We start from the raw sequence: 16295 nt of genomic DNA on the forward strand, positions 1-16295 counted from the left end.
GTACTTATAATTTGATTTTATATATCTAAATATTTGACTAAATTAAACGACTCATATTTTCCTCGAATAGCCCTTAGCAAACTATGATAAATATGTTACAATCATTCCCAAATAAAATGAGAAATTAGCCTGAAATAATCGTAACCATTTCTATAAGTATTGGAATTCTTAATCTATATTTGAAAAAAAGACCAGACACATTTATAATATCAAAGATAAAAAAAAACAATTCACTTAAATAATCAATCAGTTGTCCCCAAACTTCAGAATCTTTTAGGGAGGTGAGGGTTGGGTCCATTAACATATAGTTTAAAGAGGTTCATGTAAAATTAAAATTTATACCACATATCAAGAGTACAGTGACTCTCTCTGAGACATTAATTAATATTTTCATGTGTTACATAAGTTTTTTTTACGAGGGAATTTCAAAAATTATGAGAACTGCTTGATAAAACTTAATGGTTTCGGAGAAATTAATGAGTTTGATATCATTGGAAAAGACAGAAAAATATAAACTTGAAACGGTTATGTTTTCATTAAACAGTTCTCAAAAGTTCCCAGATTTTGAAATGTCCCTAGTATATCAAACATAAAATTATAAAGAAAGGCCAGCTTTGATGGAGATAATAATAGCAGAATGTTGTTGTTTACAGAGAAATCTCTCTGACTCTAGGAAATCAACACGGGATGCATAAAAACCACACGAAAAGCCAAAAAAATGTCTGCTGTAAATGATGTCTTGTTTAGAGTCACAGACATCATTCAGAGTGCCAGGTGTTAGTCGTGGTTATCACATTTCTCATGTATCTTCTGACCGCGTCTGGATCAGTGATAATAAAAATCTCGTCCTGACAAATACAGCAGGCAATGAAATAGATCGTGTTTCAGATATAACTAAATATGGTGATGGAGTACACACCGTGACAAGTGACGGCGATTTAATTTATATAGACAGGGAGGGTAACATCACCAAACTGTCAAAAGATGACACAGTAAAGTCACTATTAATACCGAACAACACAGCGCCATGGAGACCACTATGTGTCTACAGCTCCCCCTTCACTGGAGACCTGTTGGTCGGGATGTGTAATGATGATCCAGTGACAGGCCAGATAAACCGTTACACTAACACAGGACAACACATACAGACCATACAGCACAACAAGAAAGGCCAGGAACTTTACAGATATCCTAGATACATCACAGAGAACCACAATGGAGATGTTGTTGTGTCTGATATGGATGGTGATCATGGTTCTGTAGTGGTGACAGACAGTGAAGGAAGATACCGCTTCTCCTACACAGGTCCTCCATCAGGCTCAGGACTACGGCCATATGGAATCTGTACTGACGCGCTGTCACACATCCTGTTGTATGATTATAACACTGACACAGTACAGATCCTGGATAGGGACGGCCGCTTCCTTTCACAGACAGGCACACTACAACGCGCCATAGAAACAGTAAATGGCCTGAGAAAATGGCCATTTAGCCTGAGTTATGATTATAGAACTCATTTACTCTGGGTCGGATCAAAGAAAAACAACAAAGTGAACATCTATAGTCTTATTTATGGAGTTTCTATGACCGGTAAGTTAGATTGTTGTATTGTGTTAATGTCTCCTTATTGTTTTAAAATATTAGGTTAACAATATGATAACTATTTAAGTGTAATTACAAGTTGTTTATAAATAATGTATAAATAACTGTTTTATGTATAAATATATTATCTGTTTAATAATTATGATTTGTTGATTTAAGTAACAAGATAAAATTAAACAGAGCGATACAGATAAATTAAAATAATTTAATCTTACTTGTAACACGTCATTTGATTGGATAAAAGATTTTATCCATTTTGTATAACATAACTTGCCTACGTCACAATGAGTTACGTCAAAAACGTATAACTGCGCTTGACGTTACTTTTAAAATTTAATTAATGTGAAGCCTTATTGTGAGAAAAAAATTGTCTTATTGTTTGCACTGAAATCACATTATAAGGAATGAAGCTTATTTCAACTAATATTATACGATATAACAAAACTTTGAGCAGTTTCCCCTACCTCAGTCTTTTTAATGAAAATAGGTAATATCGTTGTTACTTTGGACTTAAAAGAACTAAGCAGGTATAGAATGATCAAAGGCTAAACATATTTCTTCTTTTTTGTATACTAAAAAAAGAGACTTGTTCTTAGGTTGGCTGGCAATCCAAGAGCTTTCTTCTTAATATCTTGAGAACCCTTTGCTTGACAGAAACCAAACTTACTCCCCTATAAAGAGTAGATGACCTTAAGATTTTAAGATAAATATCAAGGAGCAAAACTATCTAGACACAGAGATTTGCTAGAAAGACATCAACCCTGGTACACTAGTTGTTATGGAGAAGTGACTGATCTGTTGATTTCAAGGACACAAGGTGAAGGGTTAATGGTCAAATTTGATAAAGGAATACATTGATCATTTAATATCTAATGAACCTTCTGTTTAACAGATATCAACATTGAAATTAATTCCATTTAAGGAGTAAATTATCTCTTTGGCTTTTGAGGTCTCAAGTCAAAGGTCATTTTTTTTGTATGTTTTGTTTGTATGTTGTTTATCGTCCCTCTTGAGAATTTTTCACTTAAATTAGAGACGTCACCACTTGCTGATGGAGAACTGCAATTTTTGTCCTACACTCGGCATACAGGGCCATTGAGCACTGAGTGATCTTTTACGTGCCAGCAATTATTGCGACACGGGACCTCGGTTTATACGGTCTCATCCGATGGATAGGTCTTCTGGTCCCATAATGGTTTTCGAAACGGGGACATAAGATCGACTCCTTACTTCATGACTCTAGAGCAGACGCTCTAACTACTGCGCCACAATTCGACATCAAAGGACATAAAAAACTGAACTTAGGAAGATTAAATTAAGAACAGTTTGATTGATAGGCATAAAAGTGTATGCACTTGTTTAATCTAGAAATGAGATGGTTTATATTAATTTTAAAGATGTTGACCACTCAAAAACGACATCAAACATGACATATTCTTTCTCCTTGAGGAGTAAATGATCATCAAAGACATTGAGGAGGTGCGAGGTGAAGTGGAAAGAGCGTCTGCTCTAGAGTCGCAAAGTAAGAAGTTGAATCCTTGCATCAAGGGTTCGAATCCCACTGCGGGACGCAGAGACCGATCCCTCGGATGAGACCGTATAAACTGGTCCCGTGTCGCAGTAGGTGCACGAAATGATCCCTCCCTCCTCAATGGCCCTGAGTGCCGAGTAAAGGACAAAATTCGTAGCTCTCCATCGGCAAATGGTGGCATCTCCATATGAGTGAAAGGGCTTCAAATTAAGCCCTTTACTCGACATTCGGGGCCACAAAGCATTGAGAGGTCTTGAGCTTGTTTTGACACGGTTTTGACAGGAACTCCATTTGCCAAAGGAACAAATTTTTATCAAATTATGTTACTTACGGCCTGGGTTTGAGCCTACGACCTCTTCATCACAGAATGAGTGCTCTATTAATTGAGTTATGGTACTTTGACCGCTTATATGGAGAAAGATATTGAAAATTGAATATTTTGAGAACCCTTTATTTGACAGACATGAAGCTAGGTAACCTAGTTTAACCTTTATGGCTTCACAATGTCAAAGGTCAAGAGCTAGAAACACAGGCACTAGATACAGCAAGATTTGTCAACTTGTGTTTTGAGAACTATTTGCTTTATAGACAACGAATTAAGGAAACAAATTTAAAAATCTCCTTTTTTCCTGAGTATTACTCGGTAAGCAAAGTTGCACACCTCCTCCAATATTATGATTTTAATGGTCTCTGGTTCAGGGGATCTATCTGCTGTTAGGGCAGGACTCTATTGATTATAATGGAAAAACATTTAGTCCTTGGGAATATTCTCCTCTGTCTTTTGGAAATAAGCGAAAAAACTAAATTCACAGTTGTTATAAGCAAGGGTGTGTCTTCCAAAATTGTGAATTTCATGGCTCCTGGATTCTGCTGTTAGGGTAGGGTTCAAAAGATTCTTCAGTTAAAATGTATTAATTCTATGAAAACCTCCTCTGCTGCTTGATATTGAAGAGATGAAATAAGTGAATAATATATATTATAGAGCCAAACTAAATGCCATTATATAAAATTTATGTAAATGTTTAAATATAATCTTTGCTCCTGTGTATCTAAGAGGCAAACATAGTTTAAAATTTGTAATCATGGAAGCATATGATAGTTAAATTGTACTTTTATTTGCTAATTGTTCGAATAAAAAAAACCTTGCATGTAATTAAATTAACAGGGTATTATTTTTATTTGGAACACACAAAAATGCAATATATATATATATATAACCATGGTTATTCAGGTGAACATGGGCCTCTTGTAGATATTGATAGATTCTGGTGCTCATGTTTAAAGCCTTTTAGCGGTTCTCCCTCTGGATATCTATTTTATTTCTGTGTTAATTTGATATTACTAATAGATTCAGGTTTTCCTCTGTTTAATGTTTCTTATAAAAATTTCAGCACTCCCTGTGGAGAAGATTGAGTGTGAGAAGCATCCCAGTGGTACATTGTCCAAGTTCTGTGTCCCTTGTGAGGCTGCCTTGTGTGAAATCTGCATCACGACCTCTAGTGATCATAAGAGGCATGATGTTAGAGATGTTGAGAAATTGTTTCGTGACATACACAAGAGAAAAGGTTAGTAACTATGTACAGGCGAATAATACTTTTGAAAACCTTCACAAAATGATTATTATATCTCGAACTGAAGAAGTTTGAAAATTTTTTGAAACCCTCAACTATATGATTATTTTATCCATTTCCTTAAGAAGTTTAAGAATTTTGCGTCTGAATTTCATTTTTTCTAATATGCCTTTCTTTAAGTCCCAGACTTCAATACCAGTGGCCTTTAAGTTAACTTTAAGATTTTTTAACCTTTAAACTAGCCAGTGCATTAATAACTTCAGTGTTGCCCTAAATCTTTATCAACCTTAGCAAATCAGGTATTTTTGAGTTTTGAGGGTAAAAAAAAACTGTAATATAAATATATTTTTGTAGATGGAGATGCAGTTTTGAAGTGCCTTCTTCTTTGCCAGAATTACAAAATAAATCTTGAAGAAGAACAATGGATGGAGAAATATAATGCTGTGGCTGAAGTTTTCAAATTTAAGAAGATTAAGAAGAAATCTAATCTCAGCAAAATAAAAAAGTACAAACCAGTGCTGAAAAAGGATGGTTACAATGTCGAGTTTTCTTGCAAATTCTTCAGAGACACAAGCTTTTTAAGATTTGCAAAAGAACAAAAATTTGTAGATATGTTTCTAATTTGGGCAGAAAAAGAAAACATTTCGAGGTACTGCAGATCATCCAATTATCTGAGAAGAGAGGATGAAGAAGAAGTTTGTTGTTGGTTATTGCCAAATCAAACAGAACAACTGATAGATAGACTTGGGGAAGAGATATTCACACAAGTCACAATGAGGGACCGATCAATACATGAATTAGTGTATAGAAAGCGTACGTTTCTTTGTGGTATCGTTTTGCATATTTCAATGTTTTAGTCTTCTCAATCTCCTTAACACCAAGAATTAAAGGTGTAAAGTACAACAGTCTGTCTCTTTTTCTATTAAGATGTAAGGTAAAACTGTATTCAAGCCAAATTGAGGATCTGGTACATCTATGGATTCAAACTTTGATGCGTTCTACAAACTTTGTATCTGACCATTGACTCCGGTTAAATTCATGAATTAAGTCAGTTCTTGCTCATCCATTGTGACCATTTTTATTCCAAAATTTGCCCTTTTCTATAAGTGTTCTGTAGATATTGTCTTTTCTCTAGAACCACTAAGGAGTAAATATTTATTTTAAAAGGGAAATTTAAGGAGGACCAAGCCCTCTTTTCTGATTCTGAATATTGAAAATAATGAATAAGTGATAGTATCATTTAAAATTTTTCTCTTCAAGAAGTGGTAGGCCAAAATTAAATCAACACTCACATGAAAGCTAGCTATGCATGAATAAAAACTTGTACAAATCATTAATCTTGGGTGATAGGTTTGACCACAATAAAGTATCGCACTGTGTGACATAGAAATACGCAGAAAGAGAATAACATTATCTATAAAAACATAGCAGGGTACAATATTGATGATATAACAAAAACTTCATTCTGACTTCATTTTATGTGAAAATAAACAAGCAGCTTCAAATTGAACAAAATTCAGATTGGATCCCCCATTTCCTGCCTCCTTGGATAAGTGGAGACCAGAAAAATATACGTCAGGATATTTAAGAAGAAATAAAACAAGATGTGATATCCACTAAGCATGCAAATATTTATTCAAATTCTTGTCTAACAGAAAAAACCATATAGAATAGGTTGCAATACATAAATAGGATACCTTAACATTTTTTCAGGAATATGGAATTAGTTCTTCTGAAGAACAAGTGGTAAACAGATCATAAAGTGATTGTTGCCGTCCATGTCCCTTCTCTTTTTTTTGTATCTTAATAAATAATGGTCTTTACCCTTTAATATTTGTTAGGCTTAAAGCTGAGAAGTGTTACATTATAGAGCAACGTTTTTTAACTTTTACACCAATTCAACATACTCTTTTGGTTCATTTAAGTAGAATAATTAAAAGACATGAATATAAATTTTACCCATTTCTGTGATTTAAAGGACTAATTAACAGAGGTTTCATTCTTGTAAGAGATGCTTTGTCTTCTTACAGTGGGTATACCAGTACAGGTTATAATGAGAGGAGATGACTCCGTGAAAAATTTCCTTGAAAATCTGAAGAAAGGAAAGACAACGATGTACCACGCCACTGGGATGTTGATAGGATGTGCAGGCAGTGGGAAGACTACGTTACTTGGAAGATTAAAAGGCATTGACTTGGATGATATTCTAAATAATACAAGATCCACCAGGGGAATTGATATCCAGACCGACGTCTTTGATGTGTCAAACACCATCGAAGGTATTGTTTCAATTTTAGATCAATACTTGTAAATGTTGATTCACCTCTGATGAAGACTCTGTCATAACTTTATTTTGGGATAAGGTTTTTTTTGTTACAATATGTTTATTATTCGACTGGATAATTGCTAGCTCTTTGATTGGCCGAGGTCCAAAAGTACGGCGAAAATAAATCCTTATATCAACCAGCACGTGACCTTTCCAGGTGATTATAAGGATTTATTTACTGTACATTGGCCTTAAAGTAGATTTAGAAATTTTAAATTGATACAAATAGTTTTGGGAAGCTACCGAATCCCACTCAGGTTAGCATAATGTTAGGAAAATATATAATTTTGGGTGGGGAATAAATGGAAACATACCCCCTTTTTCTGAACGTAAATGTTTGTTTTTAATATAGACTAAAACATTCACAACTTGCCAGAAAGAATCTCTTGGTAAAGGAAAGTCATGTTTGTTCAAATGAAGAGCAACTTACACATTCAAGGGGAGATAATTAAGAAGTAGAGTGAACATATGGTGGCATGCTTTAAAAATCTTGTTCTCAAGAACAGAAATGCAATTATTAGTCATATTGATCAGGAAGTACTCTCGTGTTGAATTCTTTAAGTTTTTTCAAATAATCCCCCACCATGATATCATGTTATTCTACTCGACTTCTCAGAATATTATAGGCATGATTGATCATATTTATATGCAAGCATCATTTCTGACTGGATTTCGACCTTGTAAAGGTCGCGTAGATTCCGATTTCTTCAAATCATGACACCAAGGGGTAGGTTGGACTACAATGAAAGTTCAAACAAAAAGGTGGAAAAGTCACAATTAGTCGGAGAAATATGCAAGCATCCTTAGTTATTGTAGATTGCATTTGTTCGAATCATACCCACTTCCACCCCGATAGTTCGGGACCATGAAAAGTTTTAAATACTGAACTGTTTTCTATTTTTTTTCCTAGCCGTAGTGCTTAGGTTAGATATGTGGCCAACGAGCCTCGTACTATATAGCATAATTTAAAACTCTCGTTTCCATTATCATCATGTAAATTTTATTGACACGATATTAATAGTGTAAGTTAATGTAGTACTTTGAATGAATACACATAATGTGACCAAACTTAGTATTAAATACGTATAATGCAACTTTGTTGTTTTTTTTGGGGGGGGGGTGTTCAATAATTTGGTTTCATAACTTATTTTAATGAATTTATATATTTCTTACAGTAAATACATCAGACCAAAAACAACGCTTTAAGGTTAGAATTGATGAAACAAGTAAAAATCAAAGGGTTCCAGAACCTCATCAAGAATTATCTAGTAAGATGAAATCACTAGAAGTTGATGACAGAGGGGATAATGAAGAAGACACTGCTAGTGAGAGCGCTGATGACGAAGAGATGTCAAGTGACAGCATGAACACAGAAACCGAGTCACTCAAAGGAGACGAAGCCTCTGCTCCATTTTTAGAAAAGACAGAGGAAAAAGTTGATGTAACTCAAACTGTTGCTAAGATTTCAGAAAGTTTGGGGACTATACGAGTCTCTAAACAAGAAAAGGGTGAACCAGAGAAAAAAATTAGTATGGTTGACTTTGCGGGCCAGTGTTCATATTATTCCTCACACCAGATTTTTTTGAGTCCACGCGCGTTCTTCATTCTGGTGCTCAATATGGAGAAAAACTTTGATGAAATGGTAGGAGAGGACGTGTGTAGCCAGGAACGTTCCATTTACAAAGGATACACCCACAGAGGTTTGTTTTGGTACAAAATACATTGAAAGCGGTTAAAAGAAGATTTGTTTGTGAAACACTGATGCCCTTTTCGTAGTTCATGGCAAATATAATTTATTATAAAGCTAATAAATATTTTTTATGAAAAAAAAAACTACAAAAATCTATGATTAACGTTCAATATTTTTGCGTTTTATTGGACGCTGACTTTTACTACATAAATGATGAATATGCCAGAAACTTTCCGAAGGCGAGCGTTCAATATATATAGAACGGGGACTTGTTACAGGAAATATGAATTACCGAAAAAAAAACATTCAAAGGAAATAGCTAAGGTATTTTTTAAAGTAGATCAACTTCTTGGTCAAAAGGTAAGAATTATTGATACGCAAATGAAGGCCTTGTAACAAGAAAATTATATGTGAAAAATAAGAGCCCGAGCACCAATCATCTAAACCCTATTACCAAAAGTGGGCCAAACTTCAAGGTAAAAGAGTCAAATTGTTGGTTTGCAATGAAAGGTCTTGTAACAAAAAATACACGAATCATATGAAAGCTCTAGCTCCAACCATTCAAACTTATGGCTTAACTTAACTATCAAAGTGAGTAAGACTCAAAAGTTAACGTCTAAAAGTCAAAAATATCTGTAGCAAAGAATGTGTTAATCACGAGGAATAAACGTTTAATGTACAAAAAGTCTAGCACTAACATGAATGTTTATCTTTCTCAGACTATCTTACATTTTGGGCAAAATCCATTCACCAATACAGCAGCGAAAAGGCTCCCATTATACTGGTTGGCACTCATGCTGAACAAAAGACAGATCAGGTATTTCAAGAATATTTTGGTGCAAAATTACAAAAAAGACTTCATTGTGAACTTTACAGGTTTATAGGCCTTGTTTTTATAAAAAAAGGAAACTTTCTAATAACTCCTGCAAATAAAGTTTGGTTAATATGGGGACATCAGTTTGTCATTCTGTCTAAAGAAGAAACATACGTAACACACATTTGAACCAGAGATTCGTTATAATTTGAGAATTTCTCATGAACATTGGCCAAGGGTCAGAAAAGTTGAAGGCCTCTGTCAAAAACTCTGTAAAATTGGGACATTGCTATCGTAAGGTTGATCGAAAAGGTTGACTGGATTGTGTATTGTAAAGTTCAAGGCCACTGACAGAAAAAATACTGACACTCTAAATGGAAAAAAATGGAATTTCAGACATCAAACAATGTTTATTAAAGAAGATGGGCGTATTAGGCGTGTGATCTGCAGGAATCATTTGTACGAAACATTTATGGTTTTTAATGTCCATGATTCGGTTGGCTGAATATTGTTGGTCAGATTTTACAAACACGTCCATAAGGTTTTTTTTTCATTTTTCATTTTTTTCATTTCATTTAGTTGGAAAGACTTTGTGAGATTGTAACATTTATGTCCGTTTTTCCTAGGAGGTACTATAACATAGTAATGTTTCACAAAAAATAAACACCTATAAAATATTTAATTCATAGATGCATGATACGTGTTTGTGTACATTATATAATAGAAGATTGGATGTGATTTTCGCTCGAGAACCAAACTGAACCAAAATTGATCTAAATCAGAATTTTAATACATCAGTACATAAAACGAAACTGACAAAATAAATGGTTGTTTGCATGAAAAAAAAATTAACACCCAATGCCAGGCTTGAACCAAAAACTTCTCACTTTGAGCGCACTGAACACGTAGCGCTACTTACTGAGCAATCACTGCTACACATTTAAAGATGATTTAAAAGGGACAAAGAAGCACCACATTCACACATTTGGATTTTTTTGGGGAAAAGTTCATTTTTGGTGGTCTCTGGGTCTTCTCTCAATTTTTTTTTAAAATGTGTATTCGTTCCTCTGGATTAAAATACACATAGATAACGTTTCAAAATCATGGAGAGAAGACCCAGAGATAGAAAAATCTTAGAAAAACGTAGTTAAAAATGTACCATTTTGTACCAAATGTCTGATCTGGTCAATTTTCAAGTTATTTTTTAGCAAAACAAAGCTCAATTTCGGGAAAATATTTTCCTTTCCTGTTGCACAGGAACCTGATCAATTATAAAAATGTTGAAATTTCATGATAAACGTCGATAGAATTTTCACTTTTCAATTTCGCCCAGATTCCTGCCGAATCCCAATCTAGAGCACCCTCGTTCAAATTTGTTTTTTGACCCATTGTTCAAATTAAGAGAAGATATCATCTAGGTCTTTGACAAGTTAGAAAATTCAATTCACAAGAGAAAAAATTATTTTATGGCAATTACATTTTATCAGAAAGAGGTTAGATGTTTACCCTCACACAAAAATAAGTAAAGAATTTACGAATAAATTGAAAACATTAAAACAAGTCCCAGATACAAGTTCAAGGTCATTGACGGACAAACTTTATTTCATGTCCTCTCCAACTTTTCTAACAAATTAAAACATAGTAGTTTAAATTTTATCATGAGTTTAAGGCCAGAGATTACTGATGAAGTGATATGATCTTCAGCATGTTTGCTTTTTGATAGAAAAGTAAAAATTGCATTGCCTTTATATTTTTAAGTAAAAAAAAATCATTGTATTTGAGAAATAAGAAAATGAGAAGGGGTGCCACTTCTTCAGCTTGCCCATAGAACATTTAGTTTTATTTACTTTCTTTCACTATATTATCTTTTTAGTTGAACATACGCATGAAGGGAGGAACTGATGTCCTTTTTTTATTTTTTATCGTATTACTTCTTTATATACTTTCAAAAATATTTTTCTTATTAGGAAAAAGCGGAATTTTTCCGTGAGATATGGAAGACTTTGGAAACAAAAACCAAGGCTTTGCAGGGACATCTTGACCGGAAGAGAGGGTTTGCCGTAGGTTTCCACGAAAATGAAGGCATTGAAAAAATCAAGGAGTCAATTGTTGATGTTGTTCAGAAACTTGATCACTGGGGTGAAGTGCTTCCACATTCCTGGGCTATGTTTGAAAACTTCTTCCAGGAGAAGAAATACCTTAAAATAATCAATAAAAGAGTACTTTTGGCTTTCAATGAAGCACTACCACAGGATATTAAATTGGAGACAGTTGAAGATATCAATACCATGCTGCAGTTTTTCCATGATATCAGAGAAATCTTGTTTTTCTGTCAAGAATTTCTGAGAGACGTAATCATTCTAGATGTTCAGTGGTTTGCAGATGCTTTCAAAAATGTAATTACTGATAAAAACCATGCAAATGAGGATTTATTAGAGTTTACATCGGAGTGGGACCAATTAGATGACACTGGAGAATTGAATGACACTTTGTTGTCTAAGATTTGGGAAATGAACAATAATGAATACCTTGAACACAAAGATGAGATCATGCTGTACATGGAGAAGCTGGGGCTATTGGCTAAAATGGATGACAAAAAATGGTATGTTCCCTGTATGAACAAAAAAATATTTCCTGTTAATGCGTTTTCTTCAAAATTAGCTTCATCCATCCTCTGCTTCACATTTGATGTTCTTCCTGCGGGCATTTTCCATCGCCTTGTAGCAAGTTGTATGCAAATTCCTTGGTGCATTGTCAAAGAAATGAAGGGAGGAAAAGATCAACCTTGCATTTACCAGACAGCGGCTGTGTTCCTATTAAGAGACCACAACGTTTTGGTAGGAATGACCTCGAAAGAAATCCAGTTGCAGGTGTTTGTTATTGATGGAGAAGTTGATGTATCAACATGTTTCCAGATACGAAGGCAAATTGAGGGTGAATTGCACATGCTTTCTAATACGTTCCAAAGAAACATGAAATTTAATGTTGCTTTCAAGTGTAGTTCTGTAGGCTTCTGTGATAGTGAAAGAGGTCACGTGATCAAGGAATCTGAGCTCAAAGAACCGAGTTTTCAATGTCCGTATTGTCCACTAGAAAAAAAACATCTCATTATCACAGACGATGTCACCAAGTACTGGACACAGGTAATGTAGCATATTACTTTTGGCAAAGAGATAGAGAGAGTGAGAGAGCGATGAAAATAGACAGTGATAGAAGTACATGTGCTATTGGTGGCACTAATGTATTCACTTATTATTTGAGAAAGACAATTCTTTGAAGAAAAACATTAAAAATATCAATGAGAAAATATCATTTGAATGTGATTTTTCTAAATACTGAGTGAAAACTGTTTTCAAATCTAAAAGAAATATGGTTGATATCCCTTGGGATGCGCAGTGATGTTTGTTTTATGCATAAAGTAAAGAAATTGTGGGCTTTTTTTGCTGGGTAATATTATAGAAAAACTCATAAGATACAATGATTACACATATGGATATAGCACCATAATATTTTAATTAAATAGAAGCAGAAAGTAAAGAATGTTAGCGAGGAAGAAAAAATACCCAATGAAGGTATGTATTATCTTTGTAATTTACATTGTGTTAAGTCTAAAACATTTGTTTGGTTGAATAAAAGGAAAAAGTACGAAATTAATGATAAATTTGATGACAATACAAATTGTATTTTCAACAATACAAATTGTGAACAAGGCATAAAATACGGACCGTCGAAAATTGTGTGGTCAAGTGCCAAGGTGAAGTCGCAGGCAATGTTTATACAACTAACTCAAGACGGAATAATTCGTAGTTAATTTAATATAAAAAAACAAAGACCTTACAATATATTTGTATGAAACGGTCAGCCAAAATACGACACAATGATTGCTTATGTAGTTATGTTTGTTAACACGTTATCATATAAAGAAAATTTTCGAAATGCAAACCTTAAACGACGAGGATAATGACATCTCTTCTTTGTTAGTAACCTGCTTGCTCTTTCGTTGCTAATATGTTGCCAGACGTGACGTGATGAAAAAGTGCATATTAGTAGAAGAAAATTGTATATGTCTACTTAACATAGGAAAGTTCATGACGGGAAAGTTGAATTCTATTTATTTGTCTTTGTCATGTGTATTTGTATGTGTGTGTGTGTGTGGGGGGGGGGGGGTGAATGATGTCCATCATTTTCATTTATCATTCAAACAACAACCATGACAAAAATTTGAACGATGTTTTTGTTTCTTTTATCATGAGTTAACTAGAATTCATCTAGTCGACAAATAAATGTAAGAAAATATTAATTGATAATACATTGTTGATATATTTAATTTTTCTACTTGCAGGCGATAGCAAGAGTTTCTTTAAGAATGTTAAGCTACAAAAGAAAATGAAATCAAGTAATACGTATAAGTAATAGGGCATAAAAGTACCAATAGGGTCTTCACCAGATATTTGAAAGACATTGTCTCAATTGACAACATAGATTTTGTCAAGAAGAAACCCGACATTTTTTTTATTTTTAACCTTCGATTGTTTGCAAGTAGAATTCGATATATTTTGTTTTATAAACAAATTTATAGTTGACCATATACAAGGCCTTTTAATTTTAGAAATGGAGTTGATTTTAAATGCAGTATCAACAAAACTGGGTGACATTTCCTCTTCTCTACTAGCTGCAACTTTTGGAGTAAAAATGGAAGAAAGTTCCACTTGTCTTGAAGAAGACAGGTTCAGAATTCTTTATAAATGGAAATGCAAATACTCAGAAGTGGATCACAAAAAGGAGTTGGAGACAATTTTACGGGAGGCAGAACAAGGAGAAGCAGCAGATTACATCGAGTTTTTTCAGGTGTTTGACTTCGAATGCAGTGAAATAGTTTCACCTTGTCAGGCGGTTTCAGAAAGAGAATTCAGCGTGCTTTCTGCAAAACTTTCGAAAAATTACACTCATTTTGTACGATTTTTAGGGATCCCACATATTTGTATAGAACATATCGAAGCAAACATTCCTTACATCAAAGAAAGAATATATCAATCGCTCTTGAAATTGAAACAAATGCGTCAAGGTTTGAGTCGTCAGGATATTTGCAGGGGTTTGAAGTTCATTGAACGAAATGATCTCGTTGGTTTTCTTAATGCTCTATGGAAATCTAAATGGAAAAATTGATGAAAGACAAAAAAGGAATATTAGAAATATGTGCAATTATTCCACGAAAAGCTGTTTCGGACTTTGAACATGCAGAATATTTTCAATATATCATTGTTTGTAAAATCAATTAAACAATCTCAGTAAAATTTTATTTTCAACTTTGATGAGCATATTTGTTTCAAAAAGATGTTTATCTTTATTTTTGTTGTTGTTGATTATTTGTGCATAAATCTATATACTGCTTATTTTGAATTTGATTATGTTATCTCAGTCATTCACCAATTGCAATCTATTTTTGTCTCCTTGAATTGGGTGCTAGTCGAAAAATGTACTTTAACTTCTTTTTCATGTGTGTTAAATTACGTTTAACTTAATTTGGCATACAATATAACATCAATTGATCAAAGTTTATATCTCCTGAGGAGCATGGGATGTGGGTTTAAACCATCAAATCAAATGCAATATTTAAAAATCGTTCTTCTATACTCCTGCATTTGAAAGCGAAAAACTGTTGGCTTGGATATAATGGCACTGCAAATTTTGAAAATCATCTCAAGAGGGTGAAGATTTTGAGTTCAAATAATGTTCTGTTTATCATACAGAGATATAATAAGTTTTTAAACATCTCTTTTCTTCTTTGCCCTGATTATTATGCAGATAAAATAAGAGCATGATTATGACGAACAAGGGTATCTTTTAAAATGTAAGATTTTTGGTCTTAGGGTCGAAACTTATATAGAATGTGAAAGTTAAAAATAATTAAAAGATTTATAGTAATGATGAATTAATAAGGGTGTGTCATAGGGGCTCTATTAGCTCTATTGTAAAGCTGCGTTGTTTACATAAAATCATTTCAACAACTGGGATTCGGCAAATGAGACATACTATGTGCACAGATATGATAAGCAGGGATACCTATTTAAAATTTGTAGAATTTTTGACCTCTGAGTCAGGTGTTACGAAGTCAGGGCCGTGCTTTATTTATGAGAAAGGGAACATGCATTTCCTTTTTTATTTGTAAATTATTTCCTGTGCCTAGCCCTTTGGATTAAATCAAAGATTTGAGTCAGAATTAAGAATATAAATAATTAAATTCCATGTCTCCGTAAGCGAAAGGTCCTGTAATAAGCATAGGTAGTTACAGATTTATATTATACTCAATTGTATCAGATACATGTATGTATCATTCTCAAGTGTAACAGATTTGTTTTATACTTAAGTTGTACAGTTTTGTATTATACTTAAGTGTTACAGTTTTGTATTATATTTTAGTGATAAAGTTTTGTATTATACTGTTCAGGTCACCTGAGTAAACTCAGCGTGAGCATCCCCTTCTGACCGATCACACCCACTGTTTGCTCCCTGTCATGATCGGGAAATAACGGTCAAATTCATGGCCCCAAGGTCAGGGGTTCTAGTGCTAGGACGGGGCCAAATAGATTATGTAGTAAAAATGCATTATTTCTTGATAATTTTTCTTTTCTCCTCCTGGACATTAGATAAAATAACCAAGTGCATAGTAAATTTGAATATGGCTGTATTTTTCATAATTGTGAATTTCATGTACCCAGGGTCAGGGGTTCTAGTGCTAGGAAGGGGCTAGAAAGATAATA

General features: G+C 33.8%; 1 protein-coding gene across 1 annotated transcript; it reads left to right on the forward strand.

Annotated features, from left to right (window-relative positions):
- Positions 1 to 570: 570 nt before the first annotated feature.
- LOC134243628 (uncharacterized) lies at positions 571 to 15162 on the forward strand. The gene is made up of 9 exons (XM_062725873.1): positions 571 to 1590; positions 4525 to 4698; positions 5059 to 5517; positions 6735 to 6983; positions 8206 to 8730; positions 9440 to 9537; positions 11502 to 12677; positions 13058 to 13106; positions 14144 to 15162. The coding sequence occupies exons 1-9, from the start codon at positions 732 to 734 to the stop codon at positions 14698 to 14700; spliced, it is 4146 nt and encodes a 1381-aa protein (XP_062581857.1). The 5' UTR covers positions 571 to 731; the 3' UTR covers positions 14701 to 15162.
- The last annotated feature ends 1133 nt before the right edge of the window (positions 15163 to 16295 follow it).

This window comes from Saccostrea cucullata, unplaced genomic scaffold, assembly GCF_032062105.1.
Source record: "Saccostrea cucullata isolate Sc308-1 unplaced genomic scaffold, CSIRO_AGI_Scuc_v1 ctg2673, whole genome shotgun sequence".
Taxonomy (NCBI): domain Eukaryota; kingdom Metazoa; phylum Mollusca; class Bivalvia; order Ostreida; family Ostreidae; genus Saccostrea; species Saccostrea cuccullata.